The sequence below is a fragment of the Panulirus ornatus genome, chromosome 4 (genome assembly GCF_036320965.1).
Source record: "Panulirus ornatus isolate Po-2019 chromosome 4, ASM3632096v1, whole genome shotgun sequence".
Lineage (NCBI taxonomy): Eukaryota > Metazoa > Arthropoda > Malacostraca > Decapoda > Palinuridae > Panulirus > Panulirus ornatus.
The window spans coordinates 13,143,114-13,163,113 of NC_092227.1; the positions used below are offsets into that span (position 1 = coordinate 13,143,114).

Below are 20,000 nucleotides of genomic sequence, written 5' to 3' on the forward strand. Positions count from 1 at the left end.
CGCGGCAGTCGGTCCACAGTCCACCCAGCTGTTCACATCCCCCTAGAGACTGGTCGATAGAATGGCATAAGTTGGGTGTGTGTGTGTGTGTGTGTGTGTGTGTGTGTGTGTGTGTGTGTGTGTGTGTGTGTGTGTGTGTGGCATACATATATAAGGTAAAGAAGACGGGCATCACAATTGTAAAACTCTTTCCCGGTAAGACACAAATAGATATCACAAATAGTAATCTCACACAAAGAGATGGGGCTCGACGAGTGTAAAACTCCCTCCCCCGTAAAGAATACAGATGGGTAAACACGAAAAAAGCACGAGCTACAGCCATGAACAGACATATGGAACATACTTCCAGCTTTAAAACAGGAGATTTCTTCATGAGTAAATTTGGCGTCAGTATATATATCAAAGCACCACACTTTCTTGTCTAGATTAAAACTCCGTAATGGATAGCTTGGACGAACGTAAACCGTGAGGTCTTCTTTGTCATCATTATTCAAACTGGAACAGTTAAAAGTAAAGAGGAAACAGAGAGAGAGAGAGAGAGAGAGAGAGAGAGAGAGAGAGAGAGAGAGAGAGAGAGAGAGAGAGAGAGAGAGAGAGGAGTGAACTACGACTTTGGAAAACGTCATAGGCAGTGCAAATGAGGACTTCGATTACGTCATGGATCCTAAGGTTACTTACGTCATGGATCCCAAGGCCATCTAGCGGCTCTGTGTTAGAGACCATGTATAGAATTTGGCAGAGAATGAACGAGACACGCGCTACATGTGTTATTATATATGGGGGGTTACGAACTGTCTCCTTAATGCGTTGATGAAGAGATGAGCTTATCATTATAACCATGTTTAGAAGATTGTCTTTCTCATCTCAGGGAGTTAGAGGTCATAGCGCAGTCTATCGCACCTATGTAAGTCACAGTGTAATCTATTGCCCACATGTAAGTCACAGTGTAATCTATTGCCCACATGTAAGTCAAAGTGTGATTCACTGCTCACATGTAAGTCAAAGTGTGATTCACTGCTCACATGTAAGTCACAGTGTAGTCAGTTGCACATACGTAAGTCTCAGTATAATCTTATACACACGTATAAGTCATAGTGAAATCTATTGCACTCTGGTTAGTCACAGAATAAGTAAGATATTGCAGGCATGTACGTCGGTGTAATCTGCTGTGCACCTGTACGAGACAGTGTAATCATTTGCACACATTTAAGTCTCAGTGTATTCAGTTATACACATGTAAGTCATAGTTTATGTATTCTACACAAGTAAGTCACAGTGTATGTATAATCTGTTGCACACATATATGTCAATATAAGTTGCATCATACTCAATTGAATACATTTAAGTCAGTGTAATCTGTTGCATATATGTAAGTTGCAGTGTAATGTATTGCACATATGTAAGTCAGAGTATAATCGATCGCACACATGTAAGTCAAAGTAAAATCTATTGCACACATGTAAGTCACAGTGTAATCTATTGCACATGTGTAAGCCAGAATATAATCTGTTGCACACATGTAAGTCATAGTGTAATATATTGCACCACACACAAGTCACAGCATGATGTCTCGCACACATGTAAGTCACAGCGTAATCTATTGCACCACCCGTAAGTCACGGCGTGATCACACGTAAGTCACAATGCGATCTCTTGCGCCACACGTAAGTCACAGTGCGATCTCTTGCACCACACGTAAGTCGCAGTGCGATCTCTTGCACCACACGTAAGTCGCAGTGCGATCTCTTGCACCACACGTGTCACAGTGCGATCTCTTGCACCACACGTAAGTCGCAGTGCGATCTCTTGCACCACACGTAAGTCACAGTGCGATCTCTTGCACCACACGTAAGTCACAGCGTGATCACACGTAAGTCACAGTGCGATCTCTTGCGCCACACGTAAGTCACAGTGCGATCTCTTGCACCACACGTAAGTCACAGTGCGATCTCTTGCACCACACGTAAGTCACAGTGCGATCTCTTGCACCACACGTAAGTCACAGTGCGATCTCTTGCACCACACGTAAGTCACAGTGCGATCTCTTGCACCACACGTAAGTCACAGTGCGATCTCTTGCACCACACGTAAGTCACAGTGCGATCTCTTGCACCACACGTAAGTCACAGTGCGATCTCTTGCACCACACGTAAGTCACAGTGCGATCTCTTGCACCACACGTAAGTCACAGTGCGATCTCTTGCACCACAAGTAAGTCGCAGTGTGATTTATTGCCTTCATGTAAGTAGACAGACCAAAAGAAACTTACGCCAAATGTTTTCTCCACAGTTTGCTCACTTATTGATTTGTCTGGCGCTGGACAGGCCGATGCGGTAACTGTCGAGGCGATATCTGTCTGTGTAAGTGGGGGAGTGTGGCGGGGTGAAGGGAGGAATGTGGCGGGGTGAAGGGAGGAGTATGGTGGGGTGAAGGGAGGAGTTTGGTGGGATGAAGGGAGGAGTGTGGTGGGATGAAGGGAGGAGTGTGGTGGGGTGAAGGGAGGAGTTTGGTGGGTTGAAGGGAGGAGTGTGGTGGGGTGAAGGGAGGAGTTTGGTGGGATGAAGGGAGGAGTGTGGTGGGGTGAAGGGAGGAGTTTGGTGGGATGAAGGGAGGAGTGTGGTGGGGTGAAGGGAGGAGTTTGGTGGGTTGAAGGGAGGAGTGTGGTGGGATGAAGGGAGGAGTGTGATGGGGTGAAGGGAGGAGTTTGGTGGGTTGAAGGGAGGAGTGTGGTGGGGTGAAGGGAGGAGTTTGGTGGGTTGAAGGGAGGAGTGTGGTGGGGTGAAGGGAGGAGTTTGGTGGGTTGAAGGGAGGAGTATGGTGGGATGAAGGAAGGAGTGTGGTGGGTTGAAGGGAGGAGTGTGGTGGGGTGATTGGCACAACTTGACCCTATCAGTTCTCCTCTCCTCTCCCTCCTCCTATCCTTACCCTCTCCTCCTCCTCCTGCCCTCACCCTCCCCTAATCCAGCCTTCTACCCTCACTCTCTCCTCCTCCTCCTCCTGCCCTCGCCCTCTCCTCCTGCCTCCTACCCTCACCCTCTCCTCCTCCTCCTACCCTCACCCTCTCCTCCTGCCCTCACCCTCCCCTCCTCCCGCCTCCTGCCCTCGCCCTCTCCTACTCCTCCTGATCTCACCCTCTCCTTCTCCTCCTGCCTCCTACCCTCACCCTCTTCTCCGGGCGTTGCTCTCCCTCCCAGGGCCTCGGCTCCAGCACCCTCACCTGGTCTCCACACCCTCGCGTGTCCTCTCCTCCTCCTTGTGTATTTACCGCCTTTCTTTAGCACAGAGCTGCATGTGCCGCCTCTTGCCCAGGCTTTCTCTCTCTCCTTACAATATATATATATATATATATATATATATATATATATATATATATATTGTAAGGAGACAGAGAGAGAGAGAGAGAGAGAGAGAGAGAGAGAGAGAGAGAGAGAGAGAGAGAGAGAGAGAGAGAGAGAGAGAGACTGGGCAAGAGGCAGTGTATATATATAAATAGATGAATATATATATATATATATATATATATATATATATATATATATATATATATATATATATATATATATATATATATATGAGTGTGTGTCTGTGGGCGTGCGTGTGGAGCACTTCGCTTGCATGTGGTTAACGAGTGAAGAGTCTTCATCAGGGAGGCTGTATCATAATTAATGAACAAGAAGGAGTAAAAATCTTGTGGAAGAGCTTTCCACTCCCGAAGGATTCCATCCTTTCCCTGCTACTGATTGTTGCGCAACCTTGAAGCTTCAGGGGCAGGCACAGTTTTGAGGTTGTCATATTTTCAATTAATCTTTATATTTCTCTTTATGTTATTCCTCTCTCTGTTCTCATCTTCTCCCTAACATTTTTTCTCCTGACCCATGATTCTTCTCCTTTTCCACTTCCCAAATATCTTAATTTCGCTACGTTCATGTCTAATGCTTTTGCACAGGAATTAATTAGTATTGTATTGTTACTGTTCTGATGTTGTTCCTTGGTTCTTTTTCTCTATGTTTTCTTCCTTATATTATATTTCTTTCTAGATCTCCCTCCCTTTCAATCATCTTTTTCTTTGTTTCTTTTTCGCTCTCTCTTTTCACTTCTAAAGTACGTACGTACGCACGCACATCCCCGTCCCTTTGACATTTCACATTCCTTTTGCATTCATTCTGTGACCTGCGTTCTCTCACTATCCCTCGTGCTCGTAATTATTTCTTCATTCCTTTTAAACCGTCCTTATAATCTCTTATATCATCACTTTACATCTCCCACTTCTTTATCTTTCATTCCTCATTTCTCATCTTCGTTCTCTTCATGTAGAAGTGTTGATATATCTTTTCTATTTTCTATTTTCCTTACTCCTAGTTCTTTACACCTTTTCGCCTTCCCCATCCCGCATCCTCGCGTCCTTCCATCGTTTCGCTCCCACGACTCCCTCCACCCTCGCCTCTGAGGCCGGCCTCTGGCCCCATGCCGCGGGAGCATTAGCAGTAAAGTGAGACAATTGCCTCAGAGGGCGCAGCCGCCCCTCCGACACAGCCAAGGTACACGGCGTGTACGGCCCAGAGAGAGACGTGGAGGATAGCCACTAGGCAGGGAAATACAGCATTGGGGGTTCAGACGGCGAGGAGAGCTTGAGCGAAATACCACTGAGTGACAACCCGCTGGGCGGCGTTTGACTGAGCAGGAGTAGAGAGAGAGAGAGAGAGAGAGAGAGAGAGAGAGAGAGAGAGAGAGAGAGAGAGAGAGAGAGAGAGAGAGAGAGAGACCCTCTGAAGAGACAAGGCGAGAGGAGGCAGTCGGTAGGGAGAAGGACGGAGATACGCAGGATAAGAAGAAACAGGGAGAGGAGACATTGAGCCATAGCCCGTAGTGAGGGGAGAGACGAGAGTAGGAGGGAGAGAGGGATTAGACTCAAACTATAGAGGCGGAGTGAGACATTGTGTGTTGAGACAACCAGTGAAGACGAGACACGCTGAGTTCAGGGTAGGGGGGACGTTTAGATGGTGAGTGGGAAACATGGTGACAAAGACGCTAAGGGAAACAAATGATGACAAGAAACGCGAGGTGGAGGGACCCATGGTGACAGGGGACTCTAAGGGAGGATATATGATGAAGGAAGACAGTGAAGCGAAGACAAACCAGATGGAGAGGAATGGAATGGCGAATCACTGGATAAAGAGAAACAGTGAGGATATTTCCAGAAGAGGAGTCATGGGGAAGAATACATGGATAAGTGATAAAAACTGAATGGAGGAGAACGAGGAAATGATAAAAGGGAAACAGCAGATAATACAGGAGTGAAGGAACGAAATGGAAAGATAAGATCATGGAAGGACACAGAAACAAGTCACTAAAGACGGCAGGTCCTATCGGGGTAAAAGATTTCTATTTCGACAAAAATGGTCTCCAGCAAAAATCATCGCTACTCGGTCGTATTGGATAGGATGATGAAGTATTATAGGCAGAGACGCCCAACTCCCGAAGCTACTAGACCTGACCTGCTACCTTGCTACCTTAAATAAGAACTCAACCCTGATATTCTCTATTTACCCATGGTATTTTCAGTCACCTGGTGTGTGTGTGTGTGTGTGTGTGTGTGTGTGTGTGTGTGTGTGTGCGTGTGTGTGTGTCACCTACGGACCACAACATAATACGAGACAAACTGGAAACAGTAACTGTATGCTGTCTTAGCCTTATCCTCAACACCTGAAGATGGTGTTGATGTATTTTTGGTCAGTGAATGTAGCTTGACGCTGTGGTCCTTAGAAAATGACCTTTGGCCTAAAGACCAAATATCCAATCAGATCAGTTGACCATTAAACCCTACACCGCAGAAATTGCTGATTGTTACGGCTAGAAGAATGACTTAACCATTTGAAGTACTGAAAGAACTCTGTGGTTCTTTTCCAATCCCTAATTTTTATTATATGCTGGTCATGAAATATCGCTTGTGATTTCCTTAAATGAATCCTTAGCTATAGAACTGGGAGGAATTTTGAAGTATGATCAAAGTCCAGTTATTAGAGAACAGAGGAAAAAAAGACAGTCATGGCTACATCAACAGTTTGGCAAAACTGTAGTATGAGGAGCGGGTTCTCGGACTGATCCCCACAAGAAAGAGAATCTATTCACCATTTCTCGTTACGTCGTGTTCTGAACTGACTGGCCATTCAGTGTGATCTGAAGCCAGTCAAAGCCTTAATGAAATAAAGATTTCTGCGCTGAACTGGAGGTGTCCCGCACGATGCCATTGTCCCCATTCCGGTGGCATTGATTATATTGAATGATAATACCCTCTCTCCCCCGCGCGTGTCTCACCCGCCTTCAGCACCATCACCAGCACTCGAGAGTTCTGCAGACTGACGAGACGCACCAGAGACTTGTCACAGAAGGTGACGACAGGAAGAATTCGGATCCCATGCAACACACTGCTAGAGGAAGATGAGAGACTGGGTGAAGAGGTACTGCGTGAGGAGTCTCTCACTGGGTTGGCAAAATGAAATAAAAGAGAGAGAGGGGGAGTCTGCGTGAAAAAGAAATGGGGAGAGGACCCAGTGAGAGAGAGAGAGAGAGAGAGAGAGAGAGAGAGAGAGAGAGAGAGAGAGAGAGAGAGAGAGAGAGAGAGAGAGAGCTGAGACATGGCCTAAAGGAAACAGAGAGTTGGGAAACACTGAACCGCAATACCAAAATTGTGGGAAGCTTACACGGTAGGAAATTCATCATCCCTGCATCATGGCTGCTCGATTAATGATCATATTGTAAAGACGACAAAAGTTCATTCAGAATGATAAATTGCGACTGAGGATTTATTTATATCTTTTCCCTTAATTATTAAAAAAAATCTATAATCAAAGTGTAATGTTCGTACGTCTATTTGCACGTAATATAATGAGATCCTACCAGTTCCTTACAAGTGTCTAGGCCTCATGCTGGAAAGCGTCAGATAGAACGATGCATAAGCTGTTCCTCATCACTATACAGTTCTCTTACGTTGGATGTGTTCTACACTTATGAGAGTCTGTTCATCATACGAACCTATCACTTTATAGATATTTTCTCTACTGGGCCTCCCACTAGTAGAACATAAGTAGGTTCAGTGCCTAAGGTGCTTTCTCCGTCGGTAGAGAGAATACAAAGAAACCAGGCCCGCAAAGGAAAGGTTAAAGTCATATAAGACTGGAATGATTTTGTGTTGGTGAGGGACGAGTGCATTCCTGTATTTCCCTCATTACTCCACAGGGAGAGAGCGAGGTATATAGAACCCCTGGACCCTGCCTCTCCTATGGCTCCTGCAGCTTCAAGGATGCACTCCACACTCGAACTAGGAAATGATAGACTTCTTTAGTGTCAAATGTTTTTCAAAGAGATTGTGGTCCTTTCCGTCCACAGATGACAAAACGTTTTGCAAATGGACTTGGGTTACCATTTATCTATTATCATTTCATACATCCTTAGGACCCCTTTCATGAGGCTTGGCCTTCCTCGAGGCTACACCCTAAGCAGGAGTACGGAAATGATGGACTCAGTTGGAGAGAAACGGTCCTCGCGAGACTCTTCTCCTTTCCGTCCATTAACGTTGACAAAGCCTCGCAACACCATCCACTATCTGCCCAGCACTGCCCAACAGCAAGGGAAGTCCAGTTCTTGTAGCGACCTCAGCAGCGAATGCAATAAGTACCCTCATGATAAAACATGATGCGTCTAGACAACGGGTTGGCTTTTTTTTCCAAGTTGGATGATAGCAATCTCAGTAGAATTAAGAAGAAAAAAAAGTGGAGAAACACATAATAGGAAACAGCAAACGAGTACGAAATATTGAGACCTGATAATGCAATATCCTTTTCTTCCAGTTGGTTTAAGAGATGATGAGATCTTGAGAAAAGAATGTCATTTCATTTATTAATGACCTCAACTTCCGCCTAATTGAAATCAAGCAAAAAAACAAGAAAACTGCCAGCTTTCTCTCTCAGCACCTCAACATAGTTTTCAGGCGAAAGAATGAGAGGTATACAATACACTTGTGTCCCCGCTGACTGCAGTGGAAATGATCACGTCGTCAGGGGAGATACAAGACTTAGAAGACGTAGAACAGTCAGTTGATATACAAGGAAGTGACGTAGCTAAGACGTCACTGGTAAACAAGTGTTACCGGATGGTGGTGTTTGGGTTGGTGGTGTTTGGGTCATGCCTGTCATAAATATTTTTTAAAGGACAAGAAAGGGAACTGTTTACAAATTTTGCCTGTAAAGAAGCTATGCAGTTTGTTTAGACATTCACTAATATCAATGCTACAATTTTTTGTGTATTCAATAATAGAAGATTCAATTATATTTTTCGTGGTAACGTAATTACAGTTAATAACTGAATTAGCGTTGCTCCAGTCAATACAGTAATCATAATTTTTAACATGATTTAACAAAGCATTTGATTCTTGTCTTATTCTTATACTATATTCATGTTGCTCAAGTCTAATATAAAGATTCTTACCGGTGTCCCCAACATAAAACGTATTGCAATTTTTACAAGAGCTTCTGTAAACTCAGCCCGCAGACTTTTTTGGTGAGTTTTTGATTGAGATGTTCTTTAATGTATTGTTATTGCTGAAGGTTATATTTACATTAAGGGGTTTAAGCAAACTGGGAATACGGTAAAATCATCACTAAAAGGAAGAACTAAAAGATTCTTGATATCAAGGGGAGGTTTAGTCTTAAATATTAAAAGTCTTTTCTTTACCAGCTTAAGGGATTTATCAATGAAAGATATAGGATACGTGAACTTAGATCTCGTGTCAGAACTATAGAACCAAAGGAGTCAACAGTTCACCCTTACTGGAAGTAGTGCAGCCTTGGGTTGCAGGAAAGTCTGGAAAGAAATCATGGGTAGTTCCAAGAATTTCTTACAGAGGGATCTAGTGCATATATATATATATATATATATATATATATATATATATATATATATATATATATATATATATATATATATATATATATATAAATATACACATATATATAAATATATATAATCACATATTGCCCTCCAACAGTAAGGATTCGAACCTATTACCATTTGCACGGTAGTTGGGTACGCTGACCACTCAAATGGTATGAGGTTTGAATCCATGCTGTTAGAGGGCATTATGTGTTCTAAGAAAATGCACCTTCATATGCAATATATATATATATATATATATATATATATATATATATATATATATATATATATATATATATATATATATATATATATTATTTTCTACGTTTGTTCGCTATTTCATATTCGTTAGCGAGGTAGCGTGAGGAGCGAATGACAGAGCCATAGAGGAAAAAATCCTTGCTTAGCTCCTTCCTCCGTCCTTTCTTTTGGAAAGTGATACAGGAAGGGAGGATTTCCAGCTCCTCGCTCCCGCACCTCTTTGTCGCCTCTGCGCCTCTCAGGAAATACGTGGGTAGTACTCTTCCTCCACTATTCCCAGGGATGAAATAAACCTATGAATATATATATATATATATATATATATATATATATATATATATATATATATATATATATATATAGATAGATAGATAGATAGATAGATAGATAGATAGATAAAAGTCGTTATGTGTGTTACTGAGAGAGTTTTACACTCGTGTTGCCCCTTCTCTTAACCTTCTTCATACATACACTGTCTTTTCCTCCTTTCTGCATATGGGAGTGTGTGTGTGTGTGTGTGTTTGTGTGTGTGTTTGTCCCTTGCACGTTTCCATATACATCTTGATCGGTCAGACCGATAAATGACAGTGATACAGTATGGCATAGGGAAGATTCATGAGGTGTGTTGTCGCTGGGTTTAAGGAAATACAGTGATACAAGATGGAATGAGTAAGGTTCATGAGGTGGGTGGGTTGGACCCTGGGGCAAAGTGGCTTGGGGGAGGGTTGAGCCCGTCCCACTTGATGTGTAATCTATTCAATATAATTTCCATCGTATCTTGAGCAGTCAGCACCAAGCATAACACAGCGATACCAGATGACATGAGTGTGGTCTTGGGAAGGAAACTGGACCGAAAACCTGATTTCATATCCAGGTACTGCATCTAATAATCAGGCACCACAAGTGCACAAAATACTTTTTCGTCATTTCCCGACCAGTCATCACCACCGAGTGAATCACGATGAATGATGTGGGGATGATCATAAGTGGGTTTGGTCCTGATGAATCAACTTCATCATGCAGAGAACATTCTCGCATGTTCCTGCAACAAGACTTTTGTTTTTGTCCATTGCTACAAACATGTACTCTTGGTAGTCTATTCATACATATCTATCTATCACCTTTGGCGAGAGGCATACGTATCTGTATATCTATCTATCACCTTTGGCGAGAGGCATACGTATCTGTATATCTATCTATCACCTTTGGCGAGGCTGTGTCACTGAAATTACAGTCTTGTCAAAGGAGTTCACATTTCCCTACTGCTGGAAGTAGCGCAGCCTTCGGCTAAAGAGGTCCCGGATGTCACCAGAACTATATCACAGTGGTCCTGGGGTAATTATATATATATATATATATATATATATATATATATATATATATATATATATATATATATATATATATATCCAGGCGCCCCTGCAGCACCAAGGCTGCACAGTCCTCTGTAGCGGGAATCTGGATGACGTAAATTTGATTGGCTTTGATCACTTTAAAATCAACCTGATTATTTCCTGTTTGAAATGTTTCGTGAACAGATTTTGCATATACTGATTTATGATATCAGAAGGTAATGAGTTTCACAAATGTTCGAGGTATTTGGCAAAGAATCAGATGGTGATTAAACCTGAGCTGCAGCGGTAACCACTGGGTACAACAGACAGACAGACAGACAGACACACACACACCCACACACACATATATATATATATATATATATATATATATATATATATATATATATATATATATATATATATATATATATATATATATATATCATATTTTTTTCATACATATTCGCCATTTCCCTCGTTAGCGAGGTAGCGTTATGAACAGAAGACTAAGCCTATGAGGGAAAATCCTCACGTGGCCCCTCTTCTCTGTTCCTTTTTTTGGAAAAGAAAAACTGGAGGGGAGGATTTTCAGCCCTCCGCTCCCTCCCTTTTCAGTCGCCTTCTGTGACACGCAGGGAATGCTTGGGAAGTATTCTTTCTCACTTATTTCCCTGACCACTTCTTATGCCACCACTTCAACGTAACGTCAATTCGTCGCCCCCTGTATACCACTTCCCTTTAGTTTATTTATGCACGCCTTTTACCCTACTGAACGCTCAAGCCCCGTTAAACGAAAGCTTTTTTCACTCTTTCCTTGCAGCAAGAGATCGGTCTTTCCCCTACTCCTTGCTCTCTGCATTTCCGATACATATATCCTCAGAGGCAATCAATCCCTCTTCGCTCATCCTCTCCATTAATTGAACTCATTTCACCATATCTTGGTCAGCTCTCTCAACCATACTCCACTCACTGTCACATCACTCTCTTAACACTGTCATCTCTTACACATATCTCCAGGTCGTCGAAAACCAACAGGCTCCTGGTTAAGGAACCTCGCCAATCCCTCCTCCCATCTTTTCCAGTGCGGTGGGGCTCCCAGTAAAGTTCTTGAGGGCCCTTCTCGGATCTTTTTCCAACAACCTTTTTCGGAACTTACTGAGAAAGATAGAGCCACAGGAACGAGCTCATAAACAAAGTGAAATGTACTCAGTGGTATCAGTTAACCCTTTATACATCAACATGTAAAGTCTCGGGTATGCCATTCGCTGCACATCCACCCCTACGATCTTTTCCACACATGGCGTACGAGTCTGACCAACACAGTAAACTCGTCATTACTGTACCATATGTCATACCCACCTCTGCCCTCAATGACAATGACCCATTCTTACGCACACCCCCCTATTGCACCCATATCTTTGCCTCGTCACCCACCTTATATATATATATATATATATATATATATATATATATATATATATATATATATATATATATATATATATATATATATATATATATATGAATATGTGTGTGTGTGTGTGTGTGTGTGTGAATTCTTTTTTTTTCATGTGCATAATTACTCATATGTACAGTAACGTTAGCAAGGGAATTTTACTCTATCTAGTGTCCTCTTCGTGTAATATATTATCATAGGAGTTTGCCATGATAGCTCACAATGTCTCTTCAGTTGACCTGTCCATCGATTCGCCACTTTACCACTTTCAAAAGAATTTCATCACGTCTCTCCTCACTCGTGTACTGATTAATTCCATGATGTTGCCCTCCTTGTGTATCATTTGCCTTTATAAACGACACTACAGGCATCGAGTATGATTTACAGCCTTGAGAAACGGTAACCATATCTCTGCTCTTCCTTGACTTTTCAGACGAAGACAATTCCTTCTCTGCAACTCATCTCCCTGGCTTCAGGTTCGTTTTACACTGCACCTCAGTTGGACTTGTATGTATTCATTTTTTCTCCACTATCTTTGACCAAAGGTGAGATGTGTCCTTTAGAAAGTGTCTATTATAGGCTAAAACTATCTTACTAAACATCCTGTTCAAGTGCTTGAAGGGGCAAATATGGGGTTATCTCAATAATTATATAACATTTTCAACGACTTTACTACTGAAATTGTTTTGGATGTTTTTTACATATTCCAATTAACCATCTTGGTCATGTACTCGTGGGCAGTTCTTGCGTTATCCAGCGACGGACAACTTTTCAAACATTCTTACGAAGAAGAGGTGGTCAGTTGATCGATGAAGGTGTTATTTCAACTCAAAACTGCCTTACACATATCCCCCTTACTACGCCCCTTCTTCATTACTGTGAACTTAGGTTATAACGTTATTTCAACCGAACATCTAGAGGCCAGAGCTGGAGTTTGTCTCTCGTTTCTATGTCGTTTCATCGCAATCATGGACACTCCTCGCTTCTCACATGGTCCTAGCATCTCCCGCGAGCATATTCCTGTAATATTCACTCGGATCAGGAGTAGCATCACTGGTCCCCAACACTGAATCCTGCAGAACTGTTCTGGCCACTCCAACACCGTTGACTGAGGCACTTCTGATTTTAGCCTCTCGTTCCTTTCCGGTTCGATCATTTTCATCCCTACGAAAGAATTCCTTTCATACGCCTGCCTGAAAATCCCCTTTCTATACCGACCTTTTTAAAAGGACAGTGACAAATACCACCTAGTGACCTCAGACCGGATAAAAGCACCACCCCAAATCTTTTTACCGACCGGAGTGGCCATACTAAAACACAGCAGTCTGTCACACGCGTTGAATCCAGTATATGGCGATCGTTCGACGAGTTTCTGAATCGAGTTGAATTCTAAATTTGCTCTGGGATTTATTTACTCATTGTTTTTACGGACGACCTTCATCGTAAATACAGGTCAGTACTTCGGTGGCATATCGTGTCTCGTATCGTTACAAAACATGAGTGGTATTCTTACTCTCTCCCACTCCTTTGCCATGATTGTACTTCCGTTGGTGTTATACTCAGCATTTCAGATGATGCGACTGGTAATTCCGCTCACTCTTGTGACGTAATTCTGCTTGTGACGTAATTCTACTTGTGACGTAATTCTATAACTTCTATGTGCCTCATGTGGATGAAAAAAAAAAAAAATGAATGCCCCGGTAGCTTAGAAATATCTAACCAGCTTATCTTAATCCTTCTCAAGATCCCTCACACCCCGTGTTTTGTATCTTAAGGATGACGTTTTCTTCAGGGGGAACTGTTTCTTTTTTTTTTTTTTTTTCGCAAGTTTGCTCTGACCTCGTCCTAAACTTGCTCTTTTTCCATTACTCTACTATTAAGTCATTCCTCTGTGTTTGTGTATCTCTAGCTGTCAATCAATCAGGCTATCTATCTATCTATCCATCTATCTATCTTCCATAATGTTACCCACTAAACCTTTTCCAGAGGTTGTTCCTTCAGCTCCAAGCCTGCTCGGCCCCTCAGATGCGTGGGCAAGATGGCCTCCTTTGAAAGGCACCCAACACTCGTTACTCAAGTGCCCCACACTCTCACTACATCTACGTGCACACATCATTACATTTGATGACCTCTTGTCCTGACCGGTGGACGTGGCTGGCTTACTGGGCTCTGCAAGAGCTTCATAAAGATAGAAGGCACTCCTGGGAAATCCTTCCATTGTAAATCTGTCGAAACCATATATATATATATATATATATATATATATATATATATATATATATATATATATATATATATATATATATATATATAATAGTAGCTGATTTTTTTTATTATTTCTTTTAGTGACCCCAATTTGAAGATGGTTTTAACAGTTCTAGAAGCATTATCTTTCGTTGAAAGTTTCGTCAATAGTCAAAGTTATAACTCCACTAGAGAGATGCTTGAATGGAAATGGTTTCGTTTGTGTGTGTATATATATATATATATATATATATATATATATATATATATATATATATATATATATATATATATATATATATATATATGGTTTTGACCGGTTTACACTGGAAGGATGTACAATTATTATTTCTAATATGCGTAAACTGATGCATCATGTTGTCATCGTCTGAGTCACATCTATCGTAGTTTCCATTCCTAATAAAGTATTACGTATGTGACCTCCTCCTGCTGGTCCCTAGCCCCATGAAGGCAGTGACTGAATGTAGGTCTTACCCACTTGCTCCCCCCTCGCTGCACTGCCTGGAATTACCAGTGTGTGAACACCCACTGCTCCGCGACGTCACTCCATAACAACCCTGACTATCTTACTGCTGGCGTAGTGAGGTCTTGACCCTCTGGTGTGGTGGCTCACTGCCGGACGTCCTGATCCATTACTGTCATAACCGTCTACGGTCGTAACACGTTACTCTCCAGTGCCTCATCCTGCTTACATACCTTACCCCTCCAGTTTTCTAATGCCTCGACCGTCCTACAGTGCTTTCCTCATAAGCTATTCACCCAGAACTGTCCGGACACGTGAATGAGTTTGATCTATGATCTGAAGAAGTAAGGCTCGTTCTGTAAGCTAAGCTCGTTCTACAATCTAAGCTCCTCCTACAGGCTAAATTCCTACTGAAGGCTAGGCTCCTTCTACAGGCTAGGCTCCTTCTGAAGGCTAGGCTCCTTCTACAGTCTAGGCTCCTTCTACTACAGGTTGGGCTTTCTGTAGTCTAGGCTCCTTCTACAGTATCTGTCGTTACTGGGATGTGCTTGCATTATGTCCATGATCTTTTCATCATCACAGAAAGTGGTCGCTTTCATCGTATGGTCTCGATCCATATTCAAAACTGGTAAAACGCTTTCACACATTCCCCTATCATGAAATACATTTTGAACCTCTTATTTAAAGTAGTATATCATCACATGGTGAGCTTTTGATCTGGAGCACACACACGAGAGAGTGAGAAATAGATTCTCTCGTCAGACTTTTCTAAAAACATTTCGTATTTGGATTTATTTCTTTCCTAATCCCACTGGGAATGTCCCATGTACTCCCAGCCATCAGAACTCATCACTGGAAACCGAATTCACTCGATTCAACACTTGCAACCAAACTCTTGGTACCATATGTGTACGGACAACCAGGATGTACGGTCATGAATGGTTCCTGGGAGATTAATCATTCGTCACAACAGCACCCCTCACCGGGCAACAGTGGTACATGCACCACAACGGTACCACTCACCCGGCAACAGTGGTACATGCACCACAACGGTACCACTCACCCGGCAACAGTGGTACATGCATCACAACGGTACCACTCACCCGGGCAACACTGGTACATGCACCAAAACGGTACCACTCACCCGGGCAACAGTGGTACATGCACCACAACGGTACCGCTCATCCGGGCAACAGTGGTACATGCACCACAACGGTACCACTCACCCGGGCAACAGTGGTATATGCACCAAAACGGTACCACTCACCCGGGCAACAGTGGTACATGCACCAAAACGGTACCACTCACCCGGGCAACAGTGGTATATGCACCAAAACGGTACCACTCACCCGGGCAACAGTGGTACATGCACCAAAACGGTACCACTCACCCGGGCAACAGTGGTACATGCACCAAAACGGTACCACTCACCCGGGCGACAGTGGTACATGCACCACAACCAACTGGCATCACTTACCGTCAGTCTCCTCAGTGGCGTGAAGGCAGACGACCCAGGCCAGCACTATGAGCAGCTTGTAGACCCTCATGGTTGGGATGTCAGGGTGGAGCCAGCGGCTTCGAGGGTGGGTGGTGGTGACCTGACCCTCCTGGGTCACCTGGGGCCACTGGAAGAGGCCCTCCCTCCAGTTCCCAGCCAACCTAGACCACTGGCGGGCCCTGTTTCCCTACCAGTGGGACCACCTTGGGGAGGGTGGGAGGGAGGGGCTACCTCTCGTGAGCCAGCTGTAACTACTCACAAACACATATATCCTGGTCGTTATCACTGTCGCCGCCCCGGCACTGGCCTCCAGCCACACGGGAGTCTGGATTTCGACCACCAGCGCCAACCGTATTTTACCAATCACTTCACCACGAAATCCACCAGAGAGAAAAAGTGAGATTCATGGCTCAAACCTCTTTATTTTATCTTTTATTCTTATCTTTAAAAGTAACTAATTCTTTTTTTTTTTCCAGGTTAATATTCGTTAGTTTCCTCGTCAAGTGTTTTGGAATGGATATCTCATTCTATATTTATTTATTTGTTGTTGTTGTTGTTGTTGTTTTATCTTAGAGGGATTCACTATCTAGTCCTGTGATAACAAGGCAGCGGCAGCTGGAGCTAATGATTCTAACTCAGGAAACGAGCCAGGGAACCCCATCCGAAGAGAGAAACATACAGAATTTACTTATGTTTTGCGCGTTCTGCCGCTGGAATTAACAAAAAGATACATATATATATATATATATGTATTATATATTCGTATATATATATATATATATATATATATATATATATATATATATATATATATATATATATATATATATATATGTATCTATATAATCTTATATATATATATATACAGAAAATCACTCAAGATCACAAATCACCAAAGTCGACAGTCAAATGAGACACTGAGCTGCTGACCTAAGGGAAGTATTGAGCAGCAGAGAGGCAGGAGCAGAGACCCTCCCGCGCTCCCCCACACACACACACACGCACTCATACGTATGCCCTCCCTGGCCGACCTCACGGAGGAAACTGCTGCCTCCCTCACCACTCTGGCCTCACTACCCGGCGCCGCCTGCACACGCGCTCTCCGCAGCCTTTTTACTTCTGTGGAAGTTTTCTTATACTGAATATAAGGTTTTAAAGCCACAATATACCCTCCCTCTCCCTCTCCCTCTCCATCTAAATGGACCTTAGTGGACAGCGACTGTTCCTCTGATAATGTGTGGGAGGGGAAATTGTTATGATACTCGCCCGAGAGTATTCGGGGAAAGAGATGGATATTCAGATCCTGGAAGAAGCGAAGCAAAGCCTCGATATTCTGAAAAAAAAAAATAGATAAGTGAGTATATTTAGAAATTCTGGTAGATAAGTGAGTATATTCAGAAATTCTGGTAGATAAGTGAGTATATTTAGAAATTCTGGTAGATGGGATATATATATATGGAATAATGGGGTATATATGGAATATGAGAGAAATGGATATTCATATTGTTCGGTAAGGGAACATACGGACGGACACACACACACACACACACACACACACACACACATTTGTGAAGTTCAGGAAAGAAACATATATTCGAAGTATTCGGACTGGGTGACCAGCGGTCGTGATAGACACACACACACACACACGATGTTTTTGAAATATTGTTATCTTTATCGATGCGTTTGTTTGCTCTCTCTCTCTCTCTCTCTCTCTCTCTCTCTCTCTCTCTCTCTCTCTCTCTCTCTCTCTCTCTCTCTCTCTCTCTCCAAGTAGCGTCAAGGCCAGACCGCCTCGCCTGGACATAGGATCCGTGTGGTCTATGTAACTGCGTGAATCTCTCTCTCTCTCTCTCTCTCTCTCTCTCTCTCTCTCTCTCTCTCTCTCTCTCTCTCTCTCTCTCTCTCTCTCTGTATACATATGATTCATTTATTCATTATTACCCTGGGACCAATTCTTTCAGTGAAAGAGGTTGTGATGATTCCAGTAGAAGGGAAATGTGGACTCCTTTGAAGTGAAACGTTCTTGGAGGTGGAACACAGTAACACCTTTTTTTTTTTTTTTTTTTTTATACTTTGTCGCTGTCTCCCGCGTTTGCGAGGTAGCGCAAGGAAACAGACGAAAGAAATGGCCCAACCCCCCCCATACACATGTACATACACACGTCCACACACGCAAATATACATACCTACACAGCTTTCCATGGTTTACCCCGGACGCTTCACATGCCTTGATTCAATCCACTGACAGCACGTCAACCCCTGTATACCACATCGCTCCAATTCACTCTATTCCTTGCCCTCCTTTCACCCTCCTGCATGTTCAGGCCCCGATCACACAAAATCCTTTTCACTCCATCTTTCCACCTCCAATTTGGTCTCCCTCTTCTCCTCGTTCCCTCCACCTCCGACACATATATCCTCTTGGTCAATCTTTCCTCACTCATTCTCTCCATGTGCCCAAACCATTTCAAAACACCCTCTTCTGCTCTCTCAACCACGCTCTTTTTATTTCCACACATCTCTCTTACCCTTACGTTACTTACTCGATCAAACCACCTCACACCACACATTGTCCTCAAACATCTCATTTCCAGCACATCCATCCTCCTGCGCACAACTCTATCCATAGCCCACGCCTCGCAACCATACAACATTGTTGGAACTACTATTCCTTCAAACATACCCATTTTTGCTTTCCGGGATAATGTTCTCGACTTCCACACATTTTTCAAGGCTCCCAAAAATTTTCGCCCCCTCCCCCACCCTATGATCCACTTCCGCTTCCATGGTTCCATCCGCTGACAGATCCACTCCCAGATATCTAAAACACTTCACTTCCTCCAGTTTTTCTCCATTCAAACTCACCTCCCAATTGACTTGACCCTCAACCCTACTGTACCTAATAACCTTGCTCTTATTCACATTTACTCTTAACTTTCTTCTTCCACACACTTTACCAAACTCCGTCACCAGCTTCTGCAGTTTCTCACATGAATCCGCCACCAGCGCTGTATCATCAGCGAACAACAACTGACTCACTTCCCAAGCTCTCTCATCCCCAACAGACTTCATACTTGCCCCTCTTTCCAAGACTCTTGCATTTACCTCCCTAACAACCCCATCCATAAACAAATTGAACAACCATGGAGACATCACACACCCCTGCCGCAAACCTACATTCACTGAGAACCAATCACATTCCTCTCTTCCTACACGTACACATGCCTTACATCCTCGATAAAAACTTTTCACTGCTTCTAACAACTTTCCTCCCACACCATATATTCTTAATACCTTCCACAGAGCATCTCTATCAACTCTATCATATGCCTTCTCCAGATCCATAAATGCTACATACAAATCCATTTGCTTTTCTAAGTATTTCTCGCATACATTCTTCAAAGCAAACACCTGATCCACACATCCTCTACCACTTCTGAAACCACACTGCTCTTCCCCAATCTGATGCTCTGTACATGCCTTCACCCTCTCAATCAATACTCTCCCATATAATTTACCAGGAATACTCAACAAACTTATACCTCTGTAATTTGAGCACTCACTCTTATCCCTTTTGCATTTGTACAATGGCACTATGCACGCATTCCGCCAATCCTCAGGCACCTCACCATGAGTCATACATACATTAAATAACCTTACCAACCAGTCAACAATACAGTCACCCCCTTTTTTAATAAATTCCACTGCAATACCATCCAAACCTGCTGCCTTGCCGGCTTTCATCTTCCGCAAAGCTTTTACTACCTCCTCTCTGTTTACCAAATC

General features: G+C 43.0%; 1 protein-coding gene across 1 annotated transcript in view; it reads right to left on the reverse strand.

Moving 5' to 3' along the window:
* The window catches only part of LOC139764464 (hemicentin-1-like), a 253,923-nt gene extending 236,682 nt beyond the window's left edge, over nucleotides 1-17,241 (reverse strand). The window contains exons 1-2 of the mRNA XM_071691018.1: nucleotides 17,142-17,241; nucleotides 16,191-16,921 (exon numbers count right to left, since the gene is read on the reverse strand). Of these exons, the coding sequence (XP_071547119.1) occupies nucleotides 16,191-16,260 (70 nt within the window). The 5' untranslated portion in view covers nucleotides 16,261-16,921; nucleotides 17,142-17,241. The remainder of the gene's footprint in view (nucleotides 1-16,190; nucleotides 16,922-17,141) is intronic.
* Between the last annotated feature and the right edge of the window lie 2,759 nt (nucleotides 17,242-20,000).